This window comes from Ambystoma mexicanum, chromosome 8 (genome assembly GCF_040938575.1).
Source record: "Ambystoma mexicanum isolate Mex_15411 chromosome 8, UKY_AmexF1_1, whole genome shotgun sequence".
Classification (NCBI taxonomy): domain Eukaryota; kingdom Metazoa; phylum Chordata; class Amphibia; order Caudata; family Ambystomatidae; genus Ambystoma; species Ambystoma mexicanum.
The window spans coordinates 1,051,827,345-1,051,854,657 of record NC_090929.1 but is presented as its reverse complement, the minus strand read 5'-3'; the positions used below and the strand labels follow the sequence as shown (position 1 = coordinate 1,051,854,657).

At 46.0% G+C, this 27,313-nt stretch overlaps 1 protein-coding gene across 6 annotated transcripts in view; it reads right to left on the bottom strand.

Moving 5' to 3' along the window:
• ZMIZ1 (zinc finger MIZ-type containing 1) overlaps window positions 1-27,313 on the bottom strand; it is a 706,997-nt gene that overhangs the window by 205,194 nt on the left and 474,490 nt on the right. For all 6 annotated transcript variants that reach the window (XM_069611024.1, XM_069611019.1, XM_069611015.1 and 3 more), the window contains one exon: window positions 15,160-15,269. In XM_069611024.1, coding sequence (XP_069467125.1) covers window positions 15,160-15,219 — 60 coding nt within the window. In that variant the 5' untranslated portion in view covers window positions 15,220-15,269. The remainder of the gene's footprint in view (window positions 1-15,159; window positions 15,270-27,313) is intronic.

Below are 27,313 nucleotides of genomic sequence, written 5' to 3'. Positions count from 1 at the left end.
CATTAACTAAGTATTTGAGAATGTTGTTATAGAAGAATTATGACACATCTAGTACACATTTAAACATAATGGATCATATATAATGGGCAAAAAGTCAGCTTTCCTCTCCTGCCGATGTTTCTTTTTTTTTAGCTGCGCTGTGTACTCGCCCCTGGTTCCTCCATAGTAGCTTCCATTTACTGGGTGATGCCCGACACCCAGGAGCTAGTTTTCAGCTACTGCTTAATGAATCTTAATTTAAAACCCTGCAACTATTATGCTAGGGATACATCAATCTTCAACAACCTTGTGGCACAATACACATGGTGGCACTGTGATGAACTGTCTTCTGCGCTGGAGTACAGGGATGAGTAGTGGCTTAACCACCTACTCTTGCCCACAGTACTACTAAACCATACAGTCCTGCAGTAGTGAACCTAATTGTAAAGGTGAAACAAGCGCAGCCATACAGGTTGACCTTCTTTGTCTCCTTTGGTAACATGGGCCGAGGGCAGGCTAGCTCTTCATGAGGGCTGTGAGCTGATAATAGTAGCAACCCAAACAGCTTTGCACATTCATTTATTTTGTAGCCATTGTAGCAATGAAGGTTGTAGAAAAATAGGAACTTTAAGACAATAAATGCGAATAAAGTAATTAAAAACACTCAACACCCACACACGAAAAAGAAACAGAATTTTGATGTGAAAGGGCACTTTGCTGCTAAGTCTCTTGTCTGAACAGCCCAGCTCATCAATACAATGTCAATGTTCAAGGATTGTTCTAATGACCTGTTCATGTTTGTATATATGCCTCTCTCACTTTTGTATCTGTTTTATTGTAAAGCCCTTTGGCTTAAAGCGCTATATAAATTCAATAAACAAACATGTTTTTGAAATGTATAGAATGGAGGCTTAACAGTTATAACGGAGCTACAAAATGGACAAGGCGACAGGGTCCCTTCAAAATTCCAGGCTTCTGGTTGCGTTCACTGCAGTTCAGCCGATGTGATACATCTGCAGTCGTGTTCTCCCAATGGAGAGTAAGCGCTGAGTAGGTTCAAAGTGAAGGTTCCTTTTGTGTCGAGTCAGCATTTACCATGGTTAAGTATGTGGCTTCCAATGGTTCGGATTGGCGGCTCGAGGCGACGGCTAGGTAACGCTTCGGCTGGGTCAAGTTAGCATTCGATCACAGGCGAGTAGATGGCTTCCGGCAGGTCGAGTAGGCCTTCGAATTAGATGCAACCATTGAGTCCAGGTAGTGATTGAGTTGAAAAGTGAGGTCCGTGGCAATGGGTCAAGCCGGCATTTGGGTGGCTTCAAGTTCAGCAAGTGGTTCAAAGGTTCAGAGACCCAAAAGCAGCAATGCAGGTCCTTTGCCAGCACCACGTGCGCGGAGCATGTCCAAGCTTGCTCGCAGATGTTGTGAGGCAATGAAACAGGTTCCAAGCTACTTCCTGGATGTGGGGAGGACCAATCCAGGGTCTGTAGGACAATAAGATTCTTTCAGTTCTGTGCTTCCACTTCAGAAAGTTGGCTGTCACCTAGAGGGGGTGCTTTTCCTCTAGTGAGCAGGATCTTGGTTGCAGTGCAACTGACAGCAGAGGGGGCTTGGTCCACAGCAATTCACCCCCACTGCTCCTTGGAGATGTTTGGGGGACAGACTTCTCTGCCTTGGGTATCTTCCATCTTCACCTCTGTGGGAGAGGACTTTGGAGTAGACTGAACTCCCAAAAGAGGTCCAGTGAATCCTTCACGTCCGAGAGTCCAAAGGTGAATCAAAGAAGGAGGGGTGATCCCTTCATCTAAAAGGCAAAATGTCAAGGGTTTGGTCCAAACAAGCCTGTTGCAAGGTGTCCAATGCAGACTATTGTAGCAAGCGTCCATTGCCAGCAGAAATCACACCCTGAGTGTATGAACGCTGTCGGGTTGGAGGGTCATGAAGTGGTAGGGAGCCCAAACGGAAACCAAGATGGTGGAACCTCTCTCCCAGCCCACCTCTCTCTACTGGTTACTCAACTCTGCCCTCTCCCCATGCCTGACGACTGCAAAGAGACTCCAGTGGCCAGCACTTTGTTGCAAGTGTGGCTTTGTTATGTTAGTGCTGACTTTGAAGCACCAACTTCCAGTAGATCTCCTGGGGAGGTTTCGCGAGATCTGGGAGGAAGGTGTGTCCCTTCCCAGGGGAAGATCAAGGAGGCAGCTTCCTGTCCATTGTCCCACATGGAGACATCCAGGCTAGATCGCTAATAAGCACCAGCTCTGGCAAAGCTGGAGCCCTGCTCACAGAGATTACACTTGTATGATATCAAATTGCAGAGGCTGCATAATTGTGTGACCCTAGCATCCACCATCCCAATACCAGGCATGGTTTATATCTAAAGATCAATGTGCCACAATGCTGATTAGGTTATGTAATTGTTATAATTTGTCACCGGTGCAGGCAGGGAAAAAGTCACCTGTGCCCACTGTCGTTTTGTGTTTCAGGAGCTGCCATGAATACACGTGACACATGAACATGCCCTTTGAGATTGAAGGGCTAGTGCTGAGGCGGTCAGTTGACTATTTCAGCAAAGGCACATGTTTGCACTACACGTTTAGCATGGACCATTTATGAAAAGGGGTCCGTCTAATCAGCAGTCCATCCCGCCTTCACATGCTGACAATTCTGTCACAGGTACAACAACAATTAGCCTACTGGGACAACACTTCATTAAAAGAAATCTGCCTATTAATCTTGGGAGGCATGCAATTATTTTAAAGGGGCAAAAAAATCTAGTGGTTCATGTAAGGAACTCATGGTGGCAACAGTAAACACAGACAAGTGATCACAGTTCAAGGGTGTTCAACTGTATGCAAGGGTGAGAAAACGGACTAATCTAAACCTAAAGCCAAGATGGGAGCAAGCTACGACCATCAAATAATAAGGCAGTGCTAGTAGCGTCTTGACAAATAAAAAGGGCCTAAACTAAAAAAAATAAAAATAAATTGACAAGGCGGAACTACTGAACACAGCACACTCCTGGGCCTCTTCAGCACGAGACTCAATTCCAGTTCAACGATACCAGAACCTTCAGGGGCCAAGACCCTTTCTTCAAAGTCTCTTGCATTAGAAGGCCTGCTGGTTCAAAACAACAAACGTTCCTTTGATGGTCTTGCACCTGGGCGATTGCTCTTAGGCCCACAAATCTCCCTCAGCCGGTTCGGATCTTCCTTGCAAACTGGGCCTCCTTTAACACTGTTCAAGATTTGCTCATTTTCCTCAAAGCGGGGCTCCCTTCTCAGCTTTCTTTCGGCATTCCCTCCGTCGGGTTCATACTTTCCTTATTTCACAGTTCACAATCTTCTCAGAAAGCAGGGTTCCCGCCCCCAGCTTTCTCTATATAAGTCAGACTTTCGATTGTACAAAGGCTTTGAGGTGTAGGACCACTCTCATGTCGCCCTTACCTAGGGCCTTCTGGTACTTTTAGTTTTCAAAAAAAAAAGGGGGCGTGGGGGGAGCCAACATCCTTCGACTGACCACTCTGCAGCTGGCCCTTCTCTGGGCTTTCACAAAAGTTCAGACACACACAAGTTCTTCGTTCCAAGTTTCTGTGTTCATCTAATGTTGTTACTTGCAACCTTGGGCTCAACACCCGTTGGCTTGTCTTGCCTGTGGAGTCAAGGACGGTACCACGATAGCCAGCACACCTCCCCGTCTGTGCTATCAATGCGGGAGGCCCCCATGCACCGTTGACATCTGTTCCTCCACGTGCCAGCTGTAACTCCTGGTCTTATGATTTCCCTCTCGGAGGCTTCACTCGTCTGAGTGGAAAAGGGCAAGGGCAGTTATCCTTTGTCGTCCTTCCAGGTCTCGCAACCTTTGTCCTCCGTTTAAACTGCCGGTCAGGTATAGCTGTAGTCTCATGTGTTTGGCCTTGCTCGAAGTGTGCTTTCGTGCTCCGCCTTTTATCCCTGTGGGGAAGGTAAAGGGCTGCCAGGTGTGCATGGTCTTTGTCAATTGCCTGACTCTGCCTGACCTGTGTGTTGGGATATGTCAGGTTAACGGCTCTGGTGTTAGTCCGCTGTCTGTTCCGGTGCAAGAAAGTGTTTGGGCCGTAAAAAGGGGGTTTGGGGTAGAGTTCCTAAATATCCTACAGTGTAGGATGGGGAAAAGGTGTTACAAGGAAAGGAGTACAGCATCTCAACCTTCGGTGTCCCACTTCCACTCCCGAAGACCCATCGTCCAGGTGATCCTCCCCTACTGGTCCACGCCCAGGAACTGGATACAATAGTAATGGCCGGGACGACCGATCTCTAGGGACTAGCGGGTGAGACACCTTCAGGTTTCTCACAGGCAACAATTTGTTTAGGACATCCAGGGGCCAGAATATAGTGTGGAATAAAATACTCCACGGATGGAGCAGTTAATCTTGAGGTACAACTAATAATCAATTGGTATAACAATTCATGTAACATGGCAACAATCGCGTGGGATAAGTAATTGATATGGGGGGGGAGGCAACAACTAATTTAGGGGTATAAATAATTAACCGGGAACATCCAAAGAGCAGACTACAACAGGTAAGCATCTAGTTAGGCAACAAATAAATATGAAGTTGGAACAATCTCGGGCTACAATTATTCATGGAAAAATGTAACTATTAATTTAGTGGTTTGAACCGACGGACTAAGGCAACCAAAGAGCAGAAGACAGTGGGGAAACGAATACTCAAGTCATGCAACAGTTAAGATTGAGTGGCAACAATTGACCTAGTTGGAGGACTATTAGTATGGGCCAACCAAATTCAGAAAAGATGGGGTTGGTCATCCCATAACTGATTGTAGATCAGTCTGTTTAGGCTAACAGGAAAACAAGCATCACCCTTTGCACTTTGCTGGCTGCCTTGTGAGAACTCAGCACTGCCTGTGTCACACCCCTACTCAGCTCCAGATCCAACAATCACCCTCCCAATGACTTAACAACATGACAAGCAGCCACCATTAAAGTCTACCTAGAGAGGGGGCCTACTGTGATGCAAATCCTACTTGTCTTCTAGCAGCTGTATAACGCTTGCCCGAGTCTTAGCACTGTCAAAGATTGACTACTGTAATACTCTCTTTTTAGGATCCTCTGAACAGAATTTAAATAGGATTCAAGTCTTACAAAACAATTCATTGAGAGCCGCACTTAGTCTTCCCAGATCCAGCCACACCTCATCTATCAGATGCAAAGCCAACTGGCTCGCTGTTCGTGATAGAATCACTCTCTGTACTCTGGCAATCACACACAAGTGTGTCAAATTCAGCTCCTAAATATCTGTCAGATAAATTCAGCATGTATTAACCATCCCGGCCTACCATATCTGCCCATTCCTATCGCCTCATAGTACCAAGGTTCAACCTAAAAACTGCAGGTGGCGCTAGCTTCCGTGTCCAAGCAGCCAAAACCTGGAATTCTTTGCCTCTCGTTCACAGTCTAGAACCATCCTTTTTGACCTTCAAAACCGGTGTAAAAAGCTGGCTGAGCAACAAGCCAGCCGATGTGGTCTCCCCTATCCACCTTTTGCTCTCAATTGTAAATGATTGTCATCACACCCAACTGTAACCTCTGGTCTGCCTTTCCCTGTCAACGCTTTATTTATGCCTGCTTCATGCACCTGTAACTCCTATTACCCAGAATTAACGGTAACCACTGGTCTTCCTATCTGCCGTCAATGTTTTATTTATTTTTTGCCTGTAACATTCAAGTTTTCCAGCGCCCTGTTACCTCAGGGTTCGGTGCGCGATACAAAATAATAAACAAATACAAATACAGGCGCACACCATGTTGCCTTGAACTGAGAAAAGCAGTCCCTATACCCAGGAATTGACAAGCTATTAACAATTAGAAAATGTAGAAACGCCCAACCTGCACCGTGTAACAAAGGTTACTACTGTCCGTGCAACAACCAATTGAAATTAAATTTGAACGTGAAGAATCTGTTGAAAACTCATTTGCGAAAAACTGGAAAGAATACTAATACCTATTGATAACATTGTATATTAAGGAGCGGATTAATCAATGGTCTATGCGCAGTGGTTGAACCAATACTTTGTCTGTTATACCCCTTGTTAGGCTCATCAGGGACTCAATGTCTACAATGGCAAAACCCTGCAGCAATGTTGTTCTTGGGTTGAACATTTGAGCAATATTTTGTGTGGTTGTGCATCAGAGAAGCAGTCCCCAAGCCCTCAGTTTGGAGGGGGATGTTTATCTAATGGTCCTGTATCACAGGCAGGCTTCCAGGGAAGGGGTTCTTTCGCTTTCAGGAGAGGCAGATTACACATGTCCTGGGGTGTACCTAGGATAATGCTGGATGCAGGAGATGAATTAGGCCGGTACAAAATGGCGGTGTGCTCCGGCAAGGTTTGTTTTGCCGGAGTGCTGTTCCGTGGAGGCCTGAGGCCCCAAATACCGCAGGCTGGCTGGCAATTTCTAATATCTGCTCCCAAGGTGATTTTGTGAGCTCTATTGCCGATAAGCTGCATTCCTGAGCCAAACTCTTAAGGGAGCAGAAAAGGATTATGAATGCTATACGAAACAAGCCAAGCCTCACATCCACAACTGTCCACTATTCAAACTGGTGTATATGTCTCCTAGTTTACAGAGCTTTTTCTGTTAGAGTGAGTAATTTGACAAATGAAATTAGCGAGCTTAGTGTTCATTACTTAGAATGTAATGCTTTAATTACTTTCAAAGGCAGATTGTAAATATAATCTGATGTAGTCATTCCCAAACTGCTCTTTGCCTTCATGCAAATCGCCATGACCCAGTGCCTGTGCAAGTGCCACCCCAGCTGCACTCAATTCATTCCTAGAGATCATAATCTAGAGCAGGCTGGCTCTCCACCTCTCAGCCCTCTCGCATCACTGTCCACCCCCTCACACACAAAGTGGGGGTTAGTTCCCACAGTAAATTTTGTCCATTTTCAGCACTGGCTGGATTTATGCAAAGCGTATGATTAAAAAAAAACGTACAATTGTAGGGTACCTGCCTCATGCCACTGGTAGCTCATACGATGAGGGATCCCCTGTCTGACCCCACCGTAGACAACCCATAAACTCAAGTCAGAGCTTATACAGTGTTTCCAAAGCTCTTCATTGTTTAACCATTCAATTTTGGTAATTATCTTACTCAGTAACGCCATTCTCCGAGTGGTTAAGGCAGTGCAATAGAGTATCAGATGTTTCATACTCTCCTGCTCAGTTTTACAAAATCTACAAAATGCATCTACTTGTGTAATTTTTCCTCTCCTTAGGACAGTCTCTTTGATAGGGAGAATATTAATCCTGAATCTCATAATGGTCCTAAGATACCAATTTGGAAACAGATTTAAAAAGTGTTGAAGACACACCCTTTTAAAATGATTCTTCCTTCAAGTGCGCCATAGAGGGATAAGCATGGAAAACATCGATTGTGCATATCCATTCGTAATCAAACAGTTTATTTACCCGGTCCAGCGTTTGAAGCAGATCATCCAGCTCCAGATTCAGTTCAATCAATATATTTCCACAACAATTCTTTTGTTGTATTAAGTACCCCTAATTTCCTCCAAAGCATACACCCAACTCCATAGACTTTTTTTAATTATGCAATGCAGTGTATTTACCCGAGAACCCATAATGCCCCTAAATAGAGCAAACATTCTCCAGGTAACTCTTATTCTCAGAGAGGGAAGACCCAACTCATACTGGATTTCCAGTAGTGGGACTGACTTTGGAAGAGCTAAAACTTGGCACCAAATATTTGTTTGCACAAGGTCTAAAGTTCAATACATACCATAATTTGCTGCTATATTAAGTGGATGCACTACGAGGAAGGGACAGGACTTCTAAAATGTATCATCGGGAAGAGCTGCTGAAAATTACCATCAATTACCATTACCAATTACCATTACCAGACAGCTCCCAGGAAACACCAAATAGGACACTTTGCAGAGATTGCCTCTGGGTGGCGCTGTCTATTTCGGGGATGGCCTAAAAGTTTACCCAGTCCTATGGTGGTGAACTGGAGGCCACCCTTGAGAGTGGAGTGAACAGACCCCCCCTGCCCTGTCCTTCCAGAGGATCCTGACATGCAGCTGGCCTTTCTGATTTATACAGAGTTTTTCTATGTAGTAGAATTGAACCCTGGGAGACCAAAAGGTTGGGGAATTTGCTTGCCTTAAATCCTTTATAGTGGGTGGGGGGGGCAAAACTGTGTAGATCCTTACCCTAGTTAACTAAAAATATTCATTTAATTAATTCCCCTTGGCAGTACACCACAGGGCGAATTTTGTTAACATTCCAAATTAACAAAGCTCATTCCCAGTGTGCGCTGAAAACTATAGACTCATTTAATTGGGCAATCCTGTGTGTTCAGCTTCCCCAACACATGCCTTTAGATGAAGGGGGGTCTGAAACCTGAAATTCTCAAATCATCCCAATGTTACAATCCAGCTTCCCCAACACAGACCTTTCAGTGGGAGGGGTCTGAACAAACTACTAAATCACCCTAGGTTTATTTTAAAGCAAACCTGTGAATGAAATAATTGCCATATGCATTTGCACACATTTGTAAAACTAAACTGATAGCCTTTTAAGCGCACAGGAAAATCGAAATTGCACAGCACTAATTTGTTAAATGGAAATTGAGATAAAGTACTGCGATTTGTGTTTTCCCAAATCATATGTTCGATTTATGTAACAAGAAGTTAATTGTGACCCACAAAGAGGGTGGTGTGAGTAGGTTATTGTGATTTCCATTACTTCCAATTTAAATAAATACAAATATATTTCCTGCACACTGGAATGGTTCTTGGTTCATTGGTACCTCAGGGGAGGGATGCAAGGCGTAATAGATGAACTGGAGATAGGGCAAAAAAATGACATTAACCATGGCACTTAGCTTGGGGAAGGAACCCCCCTGTGTTGACGGTGGCCTCTCAAACCGTTATATAAAATACATGGCCCTTGCAGTCGATTTTATTTTATTTACTGTGCGTTTGTAAGGCGCTTATGGATCAAGGAATTGTGTTTCAAAGGACCTCCAGGGCAAAGGGGAGGGAACAAAACAATGGGCTGAAAAGACGATGAGCAAAAGGCAGAGCAGTTCCCATTAGATCTTGGAAACAATCGGAACATGCAAGTGCAGCGATACAGAATGGACAAGGGAGCGGATGGGCAAGTTCTGCCGGTTCCACAGTGGCTGGGGGGAGTGGGGCAGAGAGCCAGTTGCTGGGCAACCGTTAAGTGCAAGTAGCGACCACTTGGTAGGAGAGTGGTCACCCACCACTACAATAAGTGCAGGCCTCTGGGAGAGCACAGGCCAGTAGGTGCCCAAAGGCAAGTGCAGGGAGGAGGGCAGAGGCTGAAGGGGATTGGACAGAAGGCCAGGATCCAGAAGGACACAAGGGTCCAGGCCACAAATCTCAGTGATTGTAGGGTTTAGCACGGAAGGGGGGAGGAGGAGAAGATCAAAGTCTTGAGGAGCTTGCAGGATTTGAGGCGATCTGTTCAAGAGGGAGAGGGCAGAGGAGGGTGCCAGCCGAGGAAAGCGAACGGCCACCCGCTCGCTGCTTAAAGAAGCGCTTGACAAGCAGAGAGTTCGAGCCAGATGATCGAAAGATCTGAAGGCAAAGTATTTGTTGAGAGCAAGTTGTAGGTAGCATGGTCCCAGGCTGCAGACAGCCTTATGGATGATGCAGAGGGCTGAGGAGATACAGTCACTGGGCTTGAGGCCAGGGATAAGTCTTGCAGCCCTCGCCAAGGATAATCTCTCGCACCAAAAAATTGCACGTACAACCAATCTTCCCCTTTTTCCGTGTGTGAGCAGTTACACATTCGGTCAATTTGCAAATCTTCGCTCTGCATCTATACATGTGTACCTTTCCCTATGGCTTTGTATGTGTGTTGTGAAACTAATACAGCCCGCATAGCTTCTTCATGGTTGCTATTGTTGAAATGTGTCCTGTACCTATGCTTAACAAAAGTTTTGGACTGTTAATGTTGCCCTTAAAAAAAGCTACATGTTTATTCCAAGTACAGCGTAGATGAATGGGGTAAGTGCACTTTAATGGAACTAGCATGCTTATTTTGATCACTAAAAGGGAAAAAAAAGAAATCAAGCTATGGGCTATGACTAGGGAAAAGGGGGGCACAAAAAGGTTATTGTATCCATTAATTTCTTTGGTCTGTGGGAGGGAAGGAATCTGTCTGTTCCCCAGGCCTCAGAAATGCAAACGAGGGCCAAAGGTGCTTGTCAACATCCTGCAAAGACTAGAAGACCCGTCAACATCATCCATGGGTGGCACACTAGTGTACCTCATGCACGGATAATGGACCACATCCACCTAGCACACTGATGGCGAGAGCTCTTAATATTAAACACGGTTGGGAGACATCAACATCACACCACCAAGGCAAATACATTCAAGACCTCCAGCTGTACCTATCCGACATATTACATAACACACTGGCAGCATCTGTTCCGAGGACCAATCACCACTACATATCTTCCTGCACAAGCAGGGTACATACTATTGACACGAGAACAGACTTTTGTGACAATTAGACACAAACACACCAGTTTGGGCAAGAGCGCAACCTCCTGCGAAACCTGCATAAAGAACCCTAAATTCAGCAGACAATCTGGCTACTGATCAGAGTGTGGGGCAGGGTTGCAAGACACACCCGTACGTGGCCCACCAACACTCCGCTTCTCATCAAACACAGCCATCAGCACCAAGAGGCCAATTAAATGTCAGAAATTGTACCTTTTAAAGGATGCTAACAAAGTATAGGCATCAATGGGAGATCGGTCAATTCCAAACCTGGATCAGAAAGCCCAAGCCATGTACTGAGAAGAGGACGTTTTGCACATAATTAAATATCCTCATCAGAATACATGACGAGTGAAGAAGGAAGTGGCAGATGGGTGTGAGGGTAAGGAGCAATTGGGGTAGTTTGCAGGGGATGTGGGGGTAGCCAGTAATTTTACCGAAAAATAAATCTGAGTGATAAGCTTTTACCGAAACCCAAAATAACGAAGAAAATACCGAACATCTCAAATATACATATGGTAGTGCGGTAAGGGGTTAACAAGGGTGGGGATGGGGTTAAAATGATAGAAAAACAGGGAGTTTGGGGGAGCAAATAAAAAAAAACTGTTCATTTTTTTCTCTGTATTTTGACCTCTGAAATGTACCACTCGGATTTTATCTTTGGTAAAATCAGGTGTAACCGATATGGGGCCTCCACCTGAATTGATGGGGAGGAAGGGAGGTGAGGAAAGGGAAGCGCAGGGTTTGTGGGGGTGTCCTCCAGACAGGCAGACAAGGGTGAGGGATATGGCGGGGAAATTATTTGTGCAACCCCCCATAGCACAATACAATCATGCAACAGGGGTGTGAAAAGGATTTATTTCACAATCAGAACATAAGACCGGATCATAGAAAAGCAGAACAAAAAATGTGTGGGCAACAGAAGAATGTCTGTGGCACGCCTCATGATGAAGCGTGGAAAGGGGACACCTAAAGTTCAAATGCAAATGGAGGACACATCAACTTCAAGCTTGTATCAAAGAAAAATATTACTAATATAGCAGGTGGGACAACGGTAGGCTGGGGACCTTTTTGGAGCAGTCTTTTCAGATCAAATTCGGGGGCTGCATACAGATGAGGGAAGGAGTGGGTTTTGCGTCCGATCTAAGCCCACTAAAAGCATGGTGTGTTTTTAAGTGTCTATGGATCAGGGGTGGCATGGACTACTGGCTGGAGAGGGGCGGATGGTACAACAAATTCACACAAATTGATGTTGAACTAGTTCCGGGCACAGATATCACAAGATGTACCAAGCCCTCCAGCATCCCTCAGGGTGGCATCAATTCCTACGTCTTTGCACAAATCTGCTTCGTTTTAAGCAGGCACAACCACTTCCAAGTGTTAATGTTTGGTCATTAACAATGTTAAGGCACATATACAATGCAAAACTTGCATTTAGCTTTTCAATCGGTGATTTCTTTAATGTAAAGTAAATCACAAAGCAGAGCTATTTTTTAAACGTTGGAAAGGTGCCTAGCCCATGATTTTTACTGGTTATATGTGCAAAAAGTGTGCTATTTTTATATGGCACTGGACATTTGATTAATATTATTCAGAGAAACAAGCCTGCATCAAAACAAGGACTAAAAGCAGGTGGCTCTTCTGTGATGGGTCTTTATATCTTGAATATAAAAGAGCCAGTGGAGGAATTCACAACAATCTCAAGTGGTCACATATCCAGCTGGTCCATGGAAATGTGGCACATTAGTAAATGTGAGTACTTACTTAAAACGTTAGTCTGTTTGTGAGACCACTTAAAGCGCATTGGGCGGCCACTCTGAACAAGCTTTTAAGTTATCTGTGTCCAGCCACAAAAAACAGAGGCTGGCTCTAACGCCTAAGAATTTGACAATCTAAGCCTCAAGCGACCTGGTCTGGAGGAAAATTGGGAGGCTCGGACAGGCTGGGTAGTCTGGGCACAAGTCGAGTGTACACATGGGGGGACCGAGTCTCCAGACTTTTTTCAGAGCGTGTACGTAGCCCACCTCTCTACCCCCGCCCTTTTGTGTTTTAAAGACCTTTTTAAAAAAAATGATGATTTGCTGCCCTCAATTGATGAAAACAGTGCCTCGCTGGGATTTTCAACCCGGGTCACTCAGCTAGGAGGCTAGACACTTAGCCACCACATAAAATGAATATTGTTAACATAAAATGTCTCATTTACATGCTGCTATACAACCCAAGTTTTCTTGCATACTTTATTCCATACCTCCAAACGTAGAAGCTTTTGGTGGGTGTTTGTCGCCCACCCAGGAATCCGGTTTTCTCATCGGCCAAGTTCTTTACAAGTCCTTTCACTTTAATGGGCTCTCGCCCGCCCAAAATGAAATCTGCTGTTTTCACCCATCCAAGGAACTAAAAAAGGTTTAGAGGTACGCTCATGGATATTGCAGGTGTGCAGCTTTTAAACTTAGCAAGCAATGTGATCAGAAAATCAGCTCTCTTGGCAAATACCTATTTGTACTGTACACTTTCATGGGAAAGAAATTGAATAATAAATGTGCAAAATTCACTTTAGGATACGTTAACCGCCTGTGACGTCATTTGCCATTGCATACGTCTGAGACCCCACACTTTTTTTTCAGGACTTTAGCCCTGTGGTAGTACAAGCAGGGATATGCCATCCTTGCCTGAGGTCGGACACTGGTTCCATTTTAATCCTCTCCCCTTGGATGCCCCCGCCTCTGTATAAACAAAAGTCTTTATGCAGTGGAGGCGTATAAGCCAGCAGGGCGGACTTGGCAGCTCTGGCTGCGATAGGCGGGGCGGCGAGCAGTAAAAATCCCGCTGCCTCGTTTTTGACCTTGCTGAGTTTGTTTTTCCCATCCTTGTGGCGACGCCGATTGCACAAGACTTTGGTGCCATAGCTAAAGAACCTGCGAAAGTCCTTCGCACCGCAGTATCGGCAGAACATGAGTCACTGTCAACAAACGAAAGGACGCGCGAGAGTACCACAAGGAACGGCTCCCGACCGCAGCGCGAGTCACGTGAGCTATCAAGCAAGCCACGTGACCACTCCTGCCGGCTATGCCTTCCGGTGCCTGAATGTGGATGGGTGAAAACTGAACACAGCGAGTGAGGGACCATCACTGAATGCAGCGCGAGCAAGTGTTTGAGCATTGATAAGGAGAAATGTATTTACGTTGTGAGAGAGAGAGAGATACGATGTGATGGGTTATTTATAACGCGTTTAATACACAGAGGTTTTTAAGCGCGGAACCGGGAATCGAACCTGTGTCACTTCGTGTCGTCTTGCTTCCAACGCAAGCACGCTGCTGCTGACATATCCTAACGACACGATGAAAGTATAATAAAGCCTGTATCAAACACACTGGAGCAGTCGGATATTTGTAGACATATGATCTTTTTTACATAAATGTATTTGCCTGTAAAATGTTTAGGTAATTGCATTCTCTCGTTACTTAACACCGTAATCTCCCTGCCCACTCTTGAGCCAGATGGAACCGTACAGCATGCTGGGTGAGTGCAGGGAACAGTTCTTTTTGCTGTTGGACTGGGCACTGGTTGCCAGACCCACATATTTGTAAACTGCAGCTGCGAACACCACAAGCGGCTCCATGACCAGCACCTGCCATGGCACAAGACCGGAATAAGCAGTGCGTCCAAAGTGAACACAGTGCGACAGCAATGTCACCATGCACACACAGGGGCCGGAAGACCCCAGACTCTCCGACCATCCGCACTATAGCCACTCGGCGGAAATCCGGGCTTGTGCCTGCGAGAGAATCGAGCCGAGGCAAAGCCTCCCGACATTCGACTGATAATAAATCTGCCACTACGTTCTCGTTTATAAAGCTATCAAACCCAGGGGCAGTCACACACCCTACTAACCGAGTTTGCCAACACCCAGCTTAAGTGTAATCGTTTTATTTACATGAAAAGCAAAAAAGGTTGTGCAGGCCACCCAGGAAGTGAAACCAGTGAATTATACATTACTCACAGAGCTCTACAACATACTGGGTTATCCCAGCCATTCTTTGCGCTGCTGATTGCAGAATGGAACCTCTGCTTGTGTTCAAAGGGTTTCACAACACTCCAGCGTCCCAATGCGACCTCTCGGAAAGCAGGAAGCTAGTAATCTTCTTGGTTGATTTGCAGCACAAAAAGGAGCCCAGAACCACAAAGTTCAACCAGTTTTGGAGGCTCCATCTGAGCTGGTACGTCTTTGAAGGCACGTTGGGATTGCTGTTTTCAGTTAGGTAGACCACATCTACAGAACCTACTTCCGTTCTGCTTGTGCAGTCAGCTGCAGTCAGCCTCAATATGCCCAGTTTTAGAGAACACCGCTCCAGAAGAGGATTACAAACTGGAGACAGGACAGATATTTTGGGACCCACAAGCAGACTGGTTTAAGCTACAAGTCCTCAATGGAGATGCTTATGAAGGTGGACATTAGGGAAACGAAGGTACAGGGCAAAGATGGAGGCATTCCATTCCAACAGGAAATAAACATAGACAATAGGTTATATGCTTCGGCACCAGGTTATTCTAGGACTAAAGTGGTTTACAAGAATCTAAGTAGGGGAAGGTGTGGGTAAGAGGATGTAAAGAGGGTCACATACCTGTTTTATGCACTGGAGCCGGTCATTGGTCTGCTGTATGTGCCTGTCCATAGAATTCATCCTGACCGTATCCTCCGGGCCTCTACCTGGAGGCCATTAAATGCGCCAATCTGTGAGCAAGAAGAAGAAAGACAGAATAAGTTTCAGATGCTCAATGTATCCAAAGTGATGCTCATAATGTATTTTCGTATTATTTACAAAACACAAGTCCTATATTAGGTGGGGCGGGCGTGGGTACAAGTGAGTTGGCAAGGGGTGGGTTATGTTCTTACTCGAGTCCTCTACATTCACCCGGGATCCCAAGGACATGGAGTCAGGGGAGCAGCCAGTCAAACAAATATTTGGTATTGAACAATATTACCAACTTTGTGTCCACACACTGTACAGCATGGGGTGGCACAAATACAGGAACCAGAATATTTATATTGCGCACACTGAACTGCATGGTTTCCAAGGACTTCTTTCCAATTAAGGGTGATGAATCAGAGTGCACCAGTGAACAGTGCAAGGATCTCAGTTGGAATGTCCGCACTGGTGAACTGCCCATGTTTCTCACACTGTCTCTCCATGCAGTCAAAGATCCCACAACATGTCTTTTCACACACCCCAATCACTTCACTATGTTCACCTGCACTAAAGCTTCTCGTGCAGGTAAAAGGGATTCTAGCAAGGTGGAACAGAAGGAAGCCTACGCTCCACAACCCAAAGTAGAAACCACCTAGCTCTTTAATGCACGAGGAAATCAAAAGACCAGACAAGGTTTCAAGTAAGAGTTTTTTGTTTATTTTCTACAAGCGAAAAATACCCATACTCTGCACAGGTTCTGTAGACAGACGCAATAGCCCGAAGAGTCAAAAATGCACAAAGTCACTCACTATTCATACAGGCCCCAGGAGGATCAGTGACCGACACAGATGTAGAAAGATATTCTCTCAGCCAGCCATTCAAACCATATCCAGTGAATGTCATTAAGGATACAGGTGCTTCACATGGTCGTGGATACAAATGCCTCGATGGATGACGTTGATTAATGCAGAGAAACCACTGTGCTGACGTCATTAGTGGCACTACGGCATAGCTACATTAGTCATGAAGTACACTTGCAACCATGCACAACGATACACAAACACACACACTCATATACATGAAGAACATGCTTATACAGTTCTGTAGATAGACGACAGATACATATACATACTGTCAAAAGCTTTTATTATTTTTCTCATTACCCAAGTGCAGAAACGCTGAACGCAAGGCAACAAAGAGTTGCAGAGCAAGCTTGCAGATGCTTATGGCAACTAACCCTATGGAACTACAGGGTCGCATAAGGAGCCTGACAGGACCAAATACGACTAACCTTTAGGAAACATAGCAGGATATAGGCGTGCAGAAATCATAGTATGAGTATAATGAGAATCACATAAGGCCACATGCCACAGGACAAGAGAAAAGCAGAACCAGGCTGCACAGGACAGCAGTCCAAGGCTCGCAGACAAGGTCAGAGACAAGCCACACATTGCAAACCTTAAATGACAAGGGGCCATCTGCAGAAAAACAGAATAAATCCTCAAATTGCAGACCAGAAGAGCTCGAGTGTGTGGTCCTCAATGGGTATTCACCCCCAGTGGGAAGACAAACAGTTCTCAGCAACAGACATGAAGTGAAACATGAACAAGTCAACAACGTTGCAATGTGGAGAGAGCACCCTCGCAGACAAAAGTGGTACTGCTAACATATACATTGGGAACACAGTCATTCTCATCACCTTGAAAAGGTGCACAGAGCGCTGAAAACAGAGCTGGGTCCCAGGCCTGGGGAGACCAGTTCCAGCCCATTGGGGGACGGAAATCCAGGGGTGGATGACAGGGGGCAAGGGCCAATGGTAATCCTGCCACACTGTAATACATTGTTTCTTGGGGAATGGTCAGGCCAGCCACCTGATATGCGAGAGACAATAGAGTAAGACCTATAGGGGCAATCCATACTGTATACCACTCCGATCACTCAACCAGAGAGTGGGATAGGTCATGTGGGGATGGGCCCATGTTGTGACGACATTTTGCCACAAAAAGGTTTGACACGGGTTTGAGAATTGACTCTGGAGATTTCTGAATGGCCTGTATGATCCCCGTCGGTTGTTGTAGTAAACAATAATCTAACTTGTCCTTGTTATATTCTATTTTCTTATGTTGCAAAATAAATGAAAATGTTGAAAAATAAGAAAGTACACAGGACAAATAAGAATTTGCCAAGTTAATATGTCTTCTTAAAGCATTGCTTGCTAAATAGAAAAGGTGTGCAACTTTCGTCTCAAAATGTATAAGAAAACGTATCATGTGCAGCAAAGGGTCAATAGGAGTGTTATACGACCATCTGCTTAGCAACTCTTTTGGTCTCACGGCTGTCTCTCAACCGCACGACCTCAGTTGGAATCTCAGACACGGCTAATTTTATCAAGTGGCTCCAGCACTTTGAAAAATAAAATAATGAACTGCAAAAAACCCGGAAAACGCCGCCCGCCTGCATTTTCCCCTCGACTTGAGCCCGGTTGGCTTGAAAGGGCTCACATGGCACCCCGTTTGCCCGAGATGGACGACATTGGGATGTTTGGGTCATACATCAAATTATTTTACCAAAATTCCAGGAATGCAAAACTAGACCATCATAGTTTGGGGGGAGGGGGGGGCTGGCTCCGGCACATTTTTCTGGCAGCTCCCACATGCCACCCTTGCTTCCCAAGAACTGCTGGGATATGAGGGCTCATTTGAATGGTGCAAGGGGTAGCCATAGTGCCCAGCACCAGCTTTGTCCAGTGCAATTAATTATTTTGAATGACAGAGAGATGGGGTGTCGGGTAGATCAGGTAACAGCTCAGAGTGGGCATCCCCTTAACGTACAGCAGTGCACCACAATATACAAATGAGGCTGGAAATGATCAGAGTGACCCATATATCCCCATCAGGCAGCGCACAGGAAAAGGTTTGTGGATGGTGGAAACAGAATATTCCATACATTGGGGGACTGGAGGGTAGGGAGGGAGCAAACACGTTTCAGAGACATCACAAAAGCTAGCACTCTCGGCAAATTTGACTAAAGAGGAACACTTTAGGCTGTCTGGTAAGCCAGTGCTTGGGGAAGGCAGTAGAAACTAGGGCAGGATCTGGCACTGGAGAGCCTCTGCCTGATGCCCACCAAGCTTCCATGCAGCACTGATCCTTCCACCAGGGAGTCACTAGGTTGTCCAAAGGCCCAGTGTGCCCTTGGGAAAGACAGCGAATATTAAATGGGAAGGGAGAAGAGCCCCACGCTGCCTGTGCATATGAATGCTCACTAGTCTCCAGCTTTATCATTCATATCTAGTTTCATTCGAGTCCCCATCTCACATCACCTCCACGAGTGACCGCTCAATGCAGTGCCTGCACTCCAGGCTCTACCATAAAGCTGATTTAGGAGGGAATTGCATTTTTGAGCTTCTTGCGGTCGGGGGTGGGTAAGGAACCTGCCGGTCAGGATTGAGGGCACAAGCCGGGTTGTACAGGAGAGGCGGAACTGTGGGAGCAGAACCTCAGGCCAGAGGTGTGCATATGTGTGTGGTTTTGCAGGATAAAAGGCTGCAGGGGTGCTGTTGGTCAGGTTTAAGTTTCGCCGATAGAGTTTAAGTGAATTGCAAGCACATCTTATGTATCGAGGGGTGCTGCTGGGGCAGCGGTGCAGTGCCAGCGCAAGTTTCCTATTAAAGCTTTATGCCTCAACCCCCCAACACCCTGTGCAAACAATTGCATTCATAGCGCCCCTTGGGAAACTCAATGGTGTGATCACTCTCAAAATGGAAGTCCGCCCACAGCTATGCTATACACAACTGGAGTGACGTTGGGAACTCCACCTGACCACAGTCAACACCTGCCAAGGAGATTGATAATGCAAAGAAAAATTGCTGATGTACAGGGAACGCACACTATTGGCTAATCGCCAGACAGATACTGCAGCGTGCCCGGTGACGCCGAGACGCTGGCTGAAAACATGCCCACATGATACACACGAGCCACAGAAAAAAAGAAACCACACAAACTAACATTTGCATAAAGCACTGGCCCCCTGTGCTTGAAGGGGTATGCTGTACCCGCGGGTGATGGGGAGGTGTAGCTGATGGGGCCAACAGGGGTTCTCCAACAAAGGGGAGTGGCCTAAGTGGTGGGAATGGCCTAAAGGGGAGAAGAGGGCACACACATCACAAGACCCTCAAAACATGCCTTTTGTGTCAGCGTGGTCGGAGGTGGTTTTATGTGCCTCCAATCTGCATATAGTAAATTAATCTCCCCGCCTCGATTTGTAAATAAGTTACTCTGTGTTTAAACTATGCAATCAACGAGTAAAATCACCCTCATTCTGTAAATACATCTTTGGCAAAGTGTACGGGGATACATGGCCGAAAAGGAAGCTCATGGCTGATTTGCCTAAATTCAGAAAGTATCTTGGGAACATAATAAAGACCACTGATTTCTACATTCGAGAATAGGTTTGTGATAGTGACTCGAGCATGAAACCCTTCTAAGGCTTGGCACTTATGTCACTTGTCACAACACTCACCCTAACAGTGAAATGTCTGAAAACCCCGAATCATACATACTCATTTGGGCAGCCTGAGCCACTGCCCCATGTAAAGCCCGCCCCCCGCCCCCACACCCCTGCACACTCACCAGCACGCCCCCTACACAAGCGACGCGGGTTGCACGCTTTCGGCGGACCGGGTTGGGTATTCAAGACGGCTCTCTTTAAATCCCTGGACCTTAAAACGTACACGAATGCACCCCGAGAAACACAAGCACACAGACTGCCTGGCTGCCGTGATACAAGCCGCCGAAGGAAGCCGTCCACTAGCCAACAAACAGAGGATGCAGGAACAGGGCCGAGCCATGTTTACAGAACCAGACTTTGAACTTGTGCCACGGGGCCGCTCACACGCACTGGTAGAAGCAGCTCTCCAAACTATCACCCAGGCATGTTTATCTCAGAGCGGCACACTTGAGGGCGGTGGGGGGGGGGGGGGGGGGGTCTCCACACCGGGGAGAAGCCGCGACACTGCAAAGACACTCTTTCTTAGGAGGGGGCTGGAGAGAGTAATGTTTTCCCCATGAGATGGGACCTTCATTGGTGAGTGAGTCCAACCTCCGACAGCAGCCCCGGAACCGATGTCTTAAAAGGTAAAAAGCTATCACACATGCTCCCCACCCCGAGCCCCCCCCCCCCCCCCCCCAAGTCACATTTAGACATTCTTATACAAATTAACTATATTTCCGCCTCAAAATGTTACGGTACAATACAACCCTATCAAGAAACTTTGTGTCGTACCAATCAGGTATATCCACAAGTATCATTTTAATTTTCAACAAGAAATAAAGAAATAAAGCTAGACGCTTGACCTGGATTCAGTATGAGCATCTATCTGGGAGGTGTAATTTGACGTGACGTTTTCAACATATATATGCCTGAGGAATTCGACTATCCACACAGGGAGAGTGCTCGCCTGGGTTTTTTGATTTTTTAATAATTATAATGAACGATGGGAGTTAAACCTCCAAGGACTGTTTGAGGCCATTACACACACAGTCCCTCTGCTTCCCGCACAAAACGCATAGTCACATGTGCTCTGGGAAGAGACAGCCTACAGGCGCGGTCTTCCCCTGCCATATTCAGCTGGAATGTGACAGTCCCGGGTACATCAAAGCATCTCCAGAAGGGGGAAGGCACACCTTTCTACAGCCATGAGCAGCCTTATTTAAATATCAAAGGCTCCATGGATCTGCATTCCTTTTGGCTACTCCGGCTGGTGGCAGTGCATACTAACGAGATCATCGAAGCAAGCCTAGAGGAGAGGCTGGGTTGCCGGAAGAGACAACAGGAAGGCGGGACTAACACCCCTTTGGTAAGCAATGTGTCAACTTAAAGCTAGTCCCCACTTCTCTGTATGAAAGGCAGTGAATGGCCTCTGTCTGGGTCCAGCAGTTACTGCGCGTGTCCCTGCAGAGCAGACCCCTTTCAGAGGGACGAAGGATGTGATTTGGAAGAGACAGGAAGTCTGCTTCCAGAACATACTTCAAGTGAAGACTGCGCTTTAATCAAGAGTCACAGAGGGCTCAGTTAATCATGGAGACGCTTTGATCTACAACAGACAGGAAGATGGAGGGGACTTAGGTATGTGTTATCACCCCTTCTCTGTCCTGTTGCAGAGCACCCTGGTCCTGGCCTCAGGCATAACAGAAGATTGTTGGTAGGGACCCCGTATTGGTTCATTAAGGTAGGCTTATCCTGCACCAATCACTTGGGCCCATTTGGCTTTAAGAGAGAGATGAACCCCTTACTTGACAGATCTGGAGACTTCAAAAGGAGTAAGTAGGAGGACTCATTTGGACCAGAGCTTAAAGGTACAGTCTACCTTACATCTTCTCCCAGTGAAGGAAGGCCAAAAGTTCCAAGAGGGAAGCAATATCCCTCCACTAAACATCACCCAGGAAACAGAGGAAGATACTGGACTCAGAGGACCCACCCAGAAGCTCCAGGACCAGTTGCCAGCCAGCACACAGAGTGCCCTGCTGGGTTCTTGCAGCAGGCTTCCTAGGTGTGAAGTGCCGGATAGTCTCTGGACAAAGGACAAGGCTGTTGGCTGCAATCACTCTCCTGAGCTTTGGGCCGTCCGCCTGCAAAGAAGATAGGACGAGTGCCACACAAGAGGACATTTTCAAGACCGTCGAGTCTTCGAACCGCATCCAGCTGCACCGCCGACTGTTGTCATGCCACAGCCACAAGAGGCAACTGAGACGTCTCGACCAGCATTCCAGATCCACCAACCAGCAGAGAGACAACCATTCTTGGCCCAAGCTGCTGCACCAGACAGCCTGCAGACCTCTGTCCGTCCGCCTGTCTGTCTGTCTGTCCGGCCTCGCTTGCCGAACTGCCTGCCGCCTGCTACCTGCAGCTGTCTCCCGCCACTAACTTGGTCTCAAGGGCTGCAAAGTGCCCTGGAACCGTCTCAATGCTGTTGAGCACCAAGAACTCCTTCAGCACCAGATACAGTGTGGTTGTGCCCCCTGGTCCTTCTCCGAAGGCCCCTAGAGACAGATACAACCCTTTGCCCCCTTTGTGCTGGAACCGAATAACCTTGAACTGTAAGAGTGATTACTTTACCAACTACCCTCCTGTCAGTATCCAGAATTCACCCCTTTCCTTCTTGAAACGGTCTGTCCTCTGTGTTCCTTTAAAGGGTGGGTCGTAATTGTAGTGTGGTACAACTTTGTTGTAGTAATAATAAAGTAGATATTTTTATAGAACCGTGACTGGACAGTCCTTTTGATCATTGGGTAATAATTGTATTTTCTCTGTGTTGCAAGTAACAAACGATCAACGACCTTGCAGAGAGAAGCCTGCCGTTCCGTCCACGTTACCAAAATTGGACAAGGTGGTCTTATACTTGTATTCCAATCGGTTCGGATCCCTTCTTGTGTAGTAGTGGTGTGGGGTTGATTGATGGTTTAGAAACCGATATTCATCCTTGGGCCACTGGTGCCCCGGAAGTTGATACGTCACAATATGAAAACTTGGATTCCGTGTTCTTTTTAAAATAAAGTTGTAGCCCCAAATCGCCTATTTCAGTTGTCTGCAACCTATGGCTTTATATAGTTTTTGGAAGACTGTTGCCCACAATCCCGCAGCACTTACTAATCTGGTGAGGGCTGATGGATGGGCTCATGGGGAGAGGTCAAAGTGGGCGGGAACCAAAGGGTACAACGTTCCCTTACTTTCCGGGCCACACATTCATCATTCCCTTACTTTATGCACTGAGAACACCATTCCAGGAAGGCAACTTTAAAAAAAAACACTTTTGTTTTTAAACCTCACCCCTGTAGGGGCCTCGAATTTGCTGAGCACTGCGGATGTGACGCTAGGGTAATATCGCACTGAGCTGTGTTACAGGTGCTGTACGTCGGTGTTATTTCAATACACTGCCTGGTATATAAAACTCATTCATAGGCAGCCAAAAAGCACCTTGTTACAGCAATCTGCGTATGAATGACTGTAGGCAATGAGGGGTGGGTGGGTGTAGCTGGGCAGGTTCTTTTAGAGTTGCGAATAGTGGGTGGTGAAGGGGAGGCTGCATAAAGGTGCACGTAGATGGTGACAATGACCATGAGGGTCATTTAAATGCCTTTTCTTTCGTGTTTTCTTCGTCTTACTAGAACTATTGTAAAACAAAAAGTTGCAGGGTGGAGTGGAGGAAAGGAAGGACCCAGGAAAGTGGTTTGAAGGGGGAGAGGGGCACAAAAGAGGGTGGGGCAGAGGGAACATCATTCCACTACTTTTTATTTTGTTTAGACTTTCACCACTGCTGATGGGAGTAGTAGTCCAACTGGAGGGTCAAAGGTTGCCAACTCCTGATTTATGGTTTGGCAGTGATCTAATCATTTTCATCATCAACATGAATGCCCTCCACCCCAGTCACAACTGCACACAAAGTATAGTGTTGCGCATAGGGTGGAGGAAAACCCAAAAAACAACTGATCCAATTCGGAACATTTGAATTCTTTTGTAAGGATACATGGATTGTCCGTTGGAATTTTGTTTTATTTGTATAGGTCTTGTAGTAGGAGTGAAAGGAAGACCAAGAGCACATCCAGGGAGCAGGGAGGTGCATATAGAGCAGGGAGCGCAATCACCTTACTGCATGCATTACAAGTCATATGGCAGATGCGGGTGTGGCAAGCTTTTGGCAAGGGACAGCCACCGTAGTGTAGAGGAGCAGCTGTGTGCATCTGCAAGAGCTCCCCCACCCCACCTAACTCCCGAGTACTGGAGACATGTGATCGTACCGTGCCTAACACCAGCCATAGTACCAAAACTGCAGTGAGTGTTTGAAAGAAGATACCCATTGAGAAAACCTTACCAAATGTACCCTGTCCTTGACGTGGAGCTAACCTACAGGAGGAAAATCATGAAGGAGTATGGAAGGAAGCCAACCAATTAATTAATGACGTCATAAAGAAGTGTGCACAATGTCCCGAGAGGCTGGAGAGGAACTAATGACAAAGTGAAGAATCGAGTGAGCTTTCCATTGTAAAAAATGACAATTAGATATGCACAAAGTGCCACAGAAAGACAACCATTCAACAAATATACAGACCCTGAAACGCACGGTACATTAAGTCACCATAGAAGCTGGCTATGAGTAGTGAATAGAATGCAAGCGAAGTTGCCATGTACAGAAACTGGGCATTGGTATCATGAATTTAGTAAGCTAGAACCCATGAAGCGGGAATGGAAAACTGTTGCAGCAAGAATAGTAGGTTCGTGGAGCTGCATGGCAAGGCTGCCTGGCCTGAAATCAAGACTGAAACAACCAAGGTCAACTATCTATTCTGGAGAAGAACGAGTATGGAGGGAATGTACCTTCTCGCATTAAGGTGCAAGAAAGAACAAAGGATGCCCAACTTTAATTCATTTAAAGCATTTTAAAGCTGTAAAATGAACCAAATCGTGGTCTCCTGTCATGTGAGCCAAAGATGGCAATAGAGTTCAAACTAGAAGTCCCAGACATGATACTGAGTGCTCTCATTCCCGTGCATTCCCAAAGATGAGGATACTCTGCAAGGCCAAGTACAAAGACAATTTCATGGCAGAAAGCAGGGGCAATGAGAGGTGCCGGACCAATTGGGTGGTGGTGTAGTTTTATGCCCCATGTCCTTGCACCTGGGTCTGGGTTTACGTGCTGCTAAACTGAACCAAATGTTCCAGACATGGCACAAGTGTGCCAACTAATTGTATTAGTCCATATACCAAAGGACCTTATAGTTTAAAGACCAATGAGAAACTGTGTCTAATGTTTCTGAAATTACATGTTCTTTAGTGGTAGGCATAATTTGTTCACCTGATGATTAACCAATAACAATCCTAGCTCCTATTGAAAAGTATACTTCGATGTCTCCCTTAACCAATCCCGACCCTTGTTTTTCACTATTGCCACTTGGTATGATGTCCCTCGGACGTATTTTTCATATAAAAAACATATTTTGTGCAGAGATCATTGAGAGACTGAGCATACGTCTGTTGATGTTAGTTGCAACCTCCCCGTTTTAGATAATTGTTAATAAAACAGTACTTTGCCACACAAGACTGACCCCCACGGCACCCGCTTCCGCCTTCACCAATTGAGTACATTAGAGCTATATACACACCTAGAATCCATGACTGACTTTCCCATCAGCCAGGCCGGAGTAGCCCGCACTTCCACTCCACTCCACTTCCACTCCACTCCACTCCACTGGTCAGATCAGAAGCCACTAAGACAGTGACTTAAGCACTCACTCCACACATCTGTCACCAGCCTCCAAGAGGCAGGATTAAACTAAGCCAGAGCCGACTCGGCTTTTCACCATGCAAGGGCACGCTAAAGTAGGTCCCATCATCAGGCCAATATTAACTCCTAAGCACTTGGAAGAGGGAGGAATCCGGTACGAAGGTCAATATAAAAATGAAATATTGAACTACTGATATCAAGTTTCATGCATCTTTTTAAATTAATTTTGAATAGGTTTACTTTTAATTCCAATATTTTTACTTAGTGTTAGATCGATTCAGTCTCAAATTGATGCAAAGAGATCTGCCAAACTCAATGGCACTACCGTATTCCCAGAAGAGAAACATTGCTAGGATTTGAACCTGTGCCTTTAACACTGCAGCGGGAGCATTTACACCTTGAGCTATTTCACCAGACTAAAATCTTCATGTTTCTCCAGGCGGACTCCCTCGCTGAGAAGTCAAACTCCAGCTCTGACAGAATTCCAGGAACCACATTGATATTTGAGGGGGGGGGTCAATTTTACAGCACACAAGAGAGAAATGGCCCACACGCGTGCCATCTGCACTAGCTCCTGGAAAATGTTGACAAGAATCCCAAATGCCATAGTTCAAATCCACTGCAATGGGCTCATTTACCTAATAAAGTACCAGTGATAAAGAGCTAATTAATGTCAAGTATTGCTTAAATGCAGGGCTAGCCCTGCTAGCCCAGTCTTGACCTGAAGGGCACATATTTCAATCTTAGCAGATTTAGAAATGATGGGCCACTGGGAGGTCAAGACCCGCAACTCAAACATGGTTTGACCCGAGACAGACTTCGGCCTCCTCCTCATGGTCCTTTCCAAGTTTCTCTGCATGTCTCGAAAATTATATCCCGGTTTGATGTTCCTTCTCATGCATGTCACTCCCCCGGGACATAGCTCACGATGCCTTGAAGTTTGGGCAAAATAGATCACTTTTTCCGAATAAGCACTGGACTCTAATTACTGACAGCCTGACCTCACTTGAGTACTCATTAAATGTAAATATACTGTAGGGAGATCTAGGTGGATATCCACCAATCAGGCTTTGGGGAACGCTGGTGCACGCCAACGGCTACCATCTGGATCACGGACGACATGGCCCAACTACTTGAGCGAGGAGAATTGGATCTCCTTGTTCTCCTTCGTGTCTGTTGGCACCTGTTCCTGCTTAACATCTTGATATTCTGCAGGGGGTTGGACTGGTTTGAGTCTTTCCTGGCCAGAAGTTTTGATCAACATTGAGCAGGTCTGGTCCATAAATACCTGCTCCTTCTGGAGCTCCCCCAAGGTCGCGCCCGTCGCCAACTTTGTTCTATCTCGATTAGATCTAGCGGGAGTCAAGCTCCATTCCTTCAACATTGGCTGTCACCAGCGCACAGGCTGCATTCAGCTCTCCAGAAGCGAGCCTTTTTGTGGGCGGTGTCACCCGTTTTAGCGCTACAGATAGAGGGTTTATCAGCTACTTTTAATCCCTAAAAAAATAGGCCGATACTCCCAAAAAGTTAACAAAATAGGGAGCAAAAATACTCCAAACAAAAAAATAGTGAACACACATGGAGCAGGGCCCTCCTTTCACCAAACACAGCTCCATAGATCTGTTTGGACAAGCATTACATGCGGCGCCACAGGAAGAAACTACTCTTACTGCCTGCTCTGAAAAGGTAAAAATGTGTCTTGATGTGCATGAATAACTAGGTAGAAATATTTATTACAAAAACGTCTGTTTTACCAAACAGACCCATCTGGATTTAAATTTTTAACTCCCTTAAAAATCATTTTACTCC